We start from the raw sequence: 6,964 nt of genomic DNA on the forward strand, positions 1-6,964 counted from the left end.
CTCGCCTCCCACAGGAAATTACGATGCAAATCGCAAGAAAGAGGGCAGAAGACTGTTGGAACATTACAGAAATTCTTGATATCGTCGAAAGAGATAATAATAATATAATATATAATAAATAATTTGTTTAAAGTTGGCGTACTAAATGAACGGTTGATAGCTATAAAGAAGCTAATTAAGGCCAACTATCTAATAAGAGTTAGTATGAAATAAAAATATATGATACAATATTAAAAAGGTTTAAGGTATAATGTTCTAAATAAAACCTAACCCAGCAATAAATTTTTTACACAATCTACAGTCGCATTCTATAGGGTGTGCTCTTAATTCTTTTTTAAATGTTGCCAATGATTGGGACTCTCTTATACTGTGAGGTAGTGTTTGTCACAGTTTTTGACCTAAATATCTCACAGTTTCTATACCATAAGAAGTTGTCCTGGCTTTTGGAATGCAAAGATTATTTTTAGTTCGCAAATCATAATGTACATTTCTTGTTTCAAAAATCTCACTCATGAAACTAGGGTTCAGGTTATGTTTGGTTTTGTATATTTCTATCATCAAGTACTGTAGATTGCGTTGGTGAATTGATACTGCATTATCCAAAGTCAGCAATGCTTCGTAGTCAGCATGACTGTCTTTATAAACAATTCTGAGTGCTCTTTCGTGGATTTTATTTACTTTAGCATTCAGACATCTGTCATGGAACATCCAAATTAGGGGGCAGTAACTAAACTGAGCTTTTATGAAGCTGTTCATTAGGAGACGCAGTTTATCAGAACCCATAAATGGCGAAACTCTAGCAAGAGCATGCAGTTTTTGGCTGGCTCTTTTGCATAAATTTGAGACGTGACTTTTGAAATTAAGATTTTTATCTATTATCACCCCTAGCAGTTTTTCTTCAGAGCTTTCTTCAACAATGGCCTCACCGATTTTGATCTTAAAGTCATCTTGATTTGTTCCAAAAGTAAGAAGATGACATTTCCCTGCATTCAATTTCATAAAGTTTTCTGGAAACCATTTTGATAAAATAAGAGCATCAGTTTCTAGCCGTTCTAAAACTTTATCTAATTGACAGTCAGCTGCAAAAATCGTAGTATCATCAGCAAAGTTACATACTGCAGTATCAGTTACCATTAAGAATAAATCATTAATATATAAATTAAAGAGAAGAGGCCCAAGGACTGATCCTTGTGGTACACCTGCAAAGGTTTCTCGCCAAGTGCTGAATGAACCATTTAATTTTACCCTTTGTCTTCTACCGGACAGGTAATTATAAATCAATAATTGAGCATCTTTACAAAAACCATAGGCATTTAATTTCGCAATTAATAGCTCATGGTCTATGCAATCAAACGCTTTTGAGAGATCCATTAGCAAGGCACCAACCACCCCTTTTTTATCTAGGGAATTCTTGCAGATATCCATTAATCTCAACAGCGCATGCTGTGTGTTGAAACCTTTCCGAAAACCACATAAGTAGGGAACTAGGAACGTATCCGCGAAGTCGACCATCTGAGCATATAGAAGCCGTTCAAAGACCTTTGATAATGCGGATAGAACGGTGATAGGTCGATAGTTTCGTTTTTCTGTAGTTTTGTCACTTTTGAATAGTGGAGTTATGTCTCCTAATTTAAGATCTTCAGGAAACGTTTTCTGGAGCAATGAATTATTGAAAATTGTCGTCAGTAATGGTGCAAAAATGTCACATGGTTATTCAGAACTTCTTCGACTACAGAATTAAAATTTTCATATTCAGAGTATGCTTCGCTGCTCTTAGCTAGGCTTAGCTTAGAAATTGAAGCGAGGGAGATCGCGAACAACATAGCGCAGTCGACTAGACGGCATGAAAGCAATCCTCCACAATCCAAGGTGCCATTATCATTACAAGGAACAACTCGATCCTTTATTGCATCGGGTGGAGTTCAATGCTACTATTGTCAAGGAGACCACTATTCCTACGAATGCGGCAATGTGACTAGTGTGAAAGACAGGAAAAGTATTCTCATGAAGGCAAGGAGATGCTTTAATTGCTTGAATTTAGGGCATTTGCTAAAAGACTGCAGAAGCCAAAGGGGATGTCTAAAGTGCAAGGGACGCCATCACCAATCTCTGTGCCAATCACACAACGAGAGGGCAGAAAATAAGCCACCGAAGAATGCAAAAATTCAAGACAGCTTTATCACGGCTACCGCTACGCAACAGGGATGTGTCCTCTTACAAACAGCTACAACGTATGCGTATGGAAAAAACAGGGACAAGAAGATCGAAGTTCAAGTTTTGTTTGACAATGGCAGTCAACGCTCATACATTCGAGAAGAACTAAAGGAGAAACTATTGCTGGACACTGTTAGCAAAGAAAATTTGAAATTGAACACGTTTGGTTCAGATAAGTTTAAACCTTTTGAATGCAGTAAAGTAAAGTTGTATTTAGAAACCGAAGATAACGAGAGTGTAGAAATTACAGCGCTTACTAACCCCGTTATTTGTTCACCCTTAGGTGCAAATTTAGATATCGTAGATTTTTCGCATTTGCATGGTTTAAGGCTCGCAGATCGCAAATTAGGACGTTCTAATCGCATAGATATTCTCATTGGCGCTGACAGTTATTTTGATTTTGTATTGGGAGATGTCTTGAAGGGAGGATCGGGTCCCACTGCAATAAGCAGTAAATTGGGTTGGTTGCTATCAGGACAAATCCCAGGCGAAAGTGAATTTGATTTGTCATCTAATGTTGTTTCTCATCTTACCTTAGAAATGCGATCAAGTTCTCTATTCGTAGCTCAGAATGAGGAAACTAATGAAAACCCTGCAAAAACCGAGGAATTGAAGGAAGCTCTAGCAACGTTTTGGAAACACGAAGCTGGGGGCTTATCACAAAATGACGGTGAATCAGAGAATTCAAGCAAAAAGGTCTTGGATATCGAGTTTACTGGTGAAAGGTATTAGGTAAGCCTTCCTTGGAAGGAAAACTATGATTCTCCATTACCATCTGATTATAAAATGTGTTTAGGTAGACTCGAGTCAGTTTACACACGATTGAAGGGTAAACCAGAATTGCTCAAGGAATATGATTCTATTATTAAGGAGCAGTTAACTAATAATATTATTGAAATTGTGCCAAACGATCAGTTAAGACATGAAAACAGTCATTTCATTAGCCATCATTGTGTCCTTCGTGACGATAAAGTTACCACGAAGGTGAGAGTTGTCTTTGACGGAAGCGCCTGTTCTAATGAAAATTCTCTTTCTTTGAACGATAGGTTGGAGGTAGGTGAGAATTTTATACCACCTTTGTTCGAAACTTTAATTCGCTTCCGAGTACATGCTGTTGCCTTAACTGCAGACATAGAAAAGGCGTTTCTTCAAATAGAAGTTAAGGATTCCGACCGAGACGCCCTTAGGTTTTTATGGTATGATGACGTCAATTCAGAGTCTCCAAATGTTGTTCAATTCAGAATAAAACGCCTTCCGTTCGGTTTAACTTGCTCTCCCGGCATTTTAGGTGCCACGATTCGCTATCATGTCAATTTATTTGCAGATCAACATCCTAAATCGACTAATCGCTTGTATTGTGATGATTTGTCATGCGGGGCGGCTTCTATTGGCGAAGCTTTTGAAATTTATCAAAATTGTCAAGCCATAATGGAGAAGGGTGGTTTCAATCTTCGGAAATGGAACTCTAATAAGGCAGCTCTATTAGATAAGATAAATACAGCTGATAAATCTCTCTGTGATAGTACCCCCTCTAACATCTCTCTACAGGTTCAAGAAGATGATCAATCCTATAGTAAATATAAAGTCGGTATGCCCTCAAACAGCAACAAAATTTTAGGCATAAACTGGGATACAGACAGCGATCTATTGATAATTCCTATAGGCAGTGTCGCTATTTTCGCAAAATCTTTACCGCCCACTAAAAGGTCCGTTCTCAAAATTGCAGCGAAAATCTTTGATCCATTTGGATGTTACAGCTTGTTCGTTATTAACATGAAACTTCTATTTCAGGAATTATGTGAGGCTAAATTACCTTGGGATGAGGAACTGCAGGGTTCTTATAAGACTAAATTCGATTCGCTTCTTAAGCAGCTAAATGAAGTACCTAATGTAAAACTACCTCGTTTTGTTTTTCAAGAGGGAAATACGGTTGAAAAAATTGAAATTCACGCCTTCTCTGATGCCAGTGAGAAAGCATACACTTGCGTTGTCTATCTTCGCATTATGTACACCTCGGGGGAAGTAGATGTAAAATTCATTGCGTCAAAGGCCAAGGTAGCACCTTTGAAAAGGCAGACAATACCTAGGTTAGAACTTCTAGGAGCTTGCTTAATGTCTCAGTTAGTAGAAACGATAAGAACCACACTAGAGGATGAATTAGGTCACTCACGTATTCAATCATTTTATTGGGTCGACTCGGTTGCGGTTCTTTGCTGGATAAAAAACGATCGAGCTTGGAAGCCTTATGTCCATAATAGAGTAAGAAAAATTATTCAGGTCTCGCAAAGGGAAGAATGGCATTATTGTCCAGGTTCACTAAATCCTGCCGACCTACCCTCTAGGGGTAAAAATCTAAGTAAGGTATCCAGTGCTAACTTATGGTTAAAGGGCCCGCCGTTTTTTACATCTTCCTCCCCAGGAATGGCCCGCACAAGCATTTACCGAGTCCTCCTCTTCTGCCGCTGCGGAGGAGAGAGGGTCAAAACAATCAGAAGTCACTCACGTAAATTTAAGTACTGAGGGCCAACAAACGTCAAGTGTTCTCAATATAATAGACATAAACAGGTTTAGCAGTAAAGGTAGGCTGTTGCGTTCTCTAGCTTGGGTGCATAGATTTTTGAACAATTTACGATCGTCCGTTCGCAAGGAAAATTTGGTTCTAGATCAATGGGTTACAGCAGATGAGATCAGTCAAGCAGAAACTGTATTAATAAAGGGAATTCAACAGCAGTCGTTTAACTCGGAGATAGAATTTGTTATAGGAAAATCGAAAAGTAAGCAGGTACCACCCCTGGTAAACCAATTTAATTTGTTCACTGATAAACAAGGATTATTGAGGTGTAAGTCAAGACTTCTGCATGCAAGCGTTGTCAATGAAAGTAAAACGCCAATATTGTTACCGTCGAAAAGTTATTATTCGGAACTTGTCATTGCTGAGGCACACAGTAAGGTGTTCTACGATGGAATATCAGAAACGTTAAACTGCGCTCGTCAGAAATACTGGATACTCAGGGGTCGAGAAATGGCAAAAAAGCATATTAGGAGATGTGGCAAGTGTAAGTGGTTTGAAGGGTCAACTTTTAAATTTAATGTCAACCCCGACTTGCCAAAAATACGGGTAGATGATTCACCCCCGTTTAGCAATGTGGGAGTAGATTTTGCCGGTCCTTTGATGAATAAGGGTATTTATACTAAAGGGAAAACAGATAATAAGAGCTATGTTTGTTTGTTTACGTGTGCTGCAACTCGTGCAGTCCATTTAGAGCTCGTGGAAGCCCTAGATGTCGACTCGTTCATTCGCTCCTTCCGCAGATTCACTGCTCGCAGAGGTTTACCAACAAGGATCATATCCGATAATGCTAAGACATTCAAAACAATGTCCAAAGAAGTTAAACAATTAATTCGAAGTCCTAAGTTGAGCAGCTACTTAGAAACCCGGGGAGTAACATGGGATTTTATCCTAGATCGATCCCCCTGGCAGGGAGGAATGTGGGAGCGGTTGGTAAGAAGTGTTAAGCGCTGCTTGAAGAAGGTTATAGGGCGTGCTAGTTTATGCTTCCAGGAACTAAGCACGTTACTTACAGAAGTAGAAGCCGTTGTTAATGCTAGGCCTATAACATATCTACATGATGACAGTGAAGGTATTTCTTACCCCCTTACTCCATCTCAGCTCATTAATGGACGCAATCTTTTGCAGGGTCCAAACGAGAGGTATTTTGAAATAGTGAATACGTACGCCGCTTTGTCAAAGCGCGCGAAATACCAACGCAAATTACTCGAACAATTTTCAGAACGTTGGCGAAAGGACTATCTGTTAAATCTCATGGAAGCCTATAAACCAAAACAGGTTCACGATAAACCATCAATTGCAGTAGGCGATATAATAATATTAAAGAATGATTTCTGTAAAAGAGCATTTTGGAAATTATGCAGAGTAGTTGAGTTTTTTGTAGGTACTGACGGAAATATTAGAGGAGCAAAGGTTCAAGTGGCATCAACTAATGGTAAGAAAATTCTTAACAGACCTTTGCAACATTTGATTCCATTAGAGGTTAACGCGAATACACAAAGTATAGGTACTGTAGAGGCGCCGCATGCGCAAGCAGACCCTACTAACGAGCCGCTAACAAGTAATGCTAATGGTAGACCTAAGAGAAATGCTGCTATAATAGGTGAATTAATTCGTAGAGACACACACGAACATTAGCTCAAGCTACATTTATCAAAGTATCATTGTTATGTTGTTTTTTGAATCTTCTTATAGTTAATGATTAGAACTCATTCGTATAATCGTATAGTAATGGTTGATCGCTAGTCGATCAACAGGGGGAGTGTATTGTGAAGGAGACAGAAAACCTCCATTTTGGTCCAGGGCTCCGGGACACATGGTGAGAAGGTCTTACCATATTTGGCATTTCCGGCATCTCTTCGCATTACGCCCTCCCGTCGCCAGTATTGATTAGAATTAGATGCACGAGGCATGGAGAAAGGTTCGCTCTCTTGTGTATAAATAATCACTTATAATCATATATATATATCTTCTTGTTAGAAAGCATGTGTCTCTCTGTGGTACACACCTATGTCCCGCCCAAGTCACAACAACTTCTATCAATCAACACATTGATGAAAAAGCGACTAATCACAAAAAAACAATCCAGCAAAAGAGAAGACAAACAATTGAGTTATTCATCTATCCAACAAGCGAATCATCGGACATAAGATCAGAAGACACTCAAGACTTCTATCAATC

General features: G+C 38.9%; 2 protein-coding genes across 3 annotated transcripts in view; both read left to right on the forward strand.

Moving 5' to 3' along the window:
• LOC148958827 (uncharacterized) overlaps positions 1 to 3,551 on the forward strand; it is a 41,124-nt gene extending 37,573 nt beyond the window's left edge. For both annotated transcript variants that reach the window (XM_089111329.1, XM_089111328.1), the window contains one exon: positions 2,753 to 3,551. In XM_089111329.1, coding sequence (XP_088967455.1) covers positions 2,753 to 2,946 — 194 coding nt within the window. In that variant the 3' untranslated portion in view covers positions 2,947 to 3,551. The remainder of the gene's footprint in view (positions 1 to 2,752) is intronic.
• Positions 3,001 to 6,421, forward strand: LOC135695590 (uncharacterized). The gene is made up of 3 exons (XM_089111203.1): positions 3,001 to 3,267; positions 4,006 to 4,269; positions 4,634 to 6,421. Exons 1-3 carry the CDS (start codon positions 3,001 to 3,003, stop codon positions 6,419 to 6,421), a joined length of 2,319 nt encoding a protein of 772 aa, XP_088967329.1.
• Positions 6,422 to 6,964: the final 543 nt, after the last annotated feature.

This window comes from Rhopilema esculentum, chromosome 11 (genome assembly GCF_057945365.1).
Source record: "Rhopilema esculentum isolate cy_ngs chromosome 11, ASM5794536v1, whole genome shotgun sequence".
Taxonomy (NCBI): Eukaryota; Metazoa; Cnidaria; class Scyphozoa; order Rhizostomeae; family Rhizostomatidae; genus Rhopilema; species Rhopilema esculentum.

Bases quoted from the DNA above. Each gene is read 5' to 3' on its own strand.
- LOC135695590 (XM_089111203.1), top strand. From the start codon at position 3,001: ATGTGTTTAGGTAGACTCGAGTCAGTTTACACACGATTGAAGGGTAAA. The intron at 3,268-4,005 runs GTAGGTGAGAAT...CTTCTATTTCAG, and splicing joins CTTTGAACGATAGGTTGGAG to GAATTATGTGAGGCTAAATT. The intron at 4,270-4,633 runs GTAGCACCTTTG...CTTCCTCCCCAG, and splicing joins TCATTGCGTCAAAGGCCAAG to GAATGGCCCGCACAAGCATT.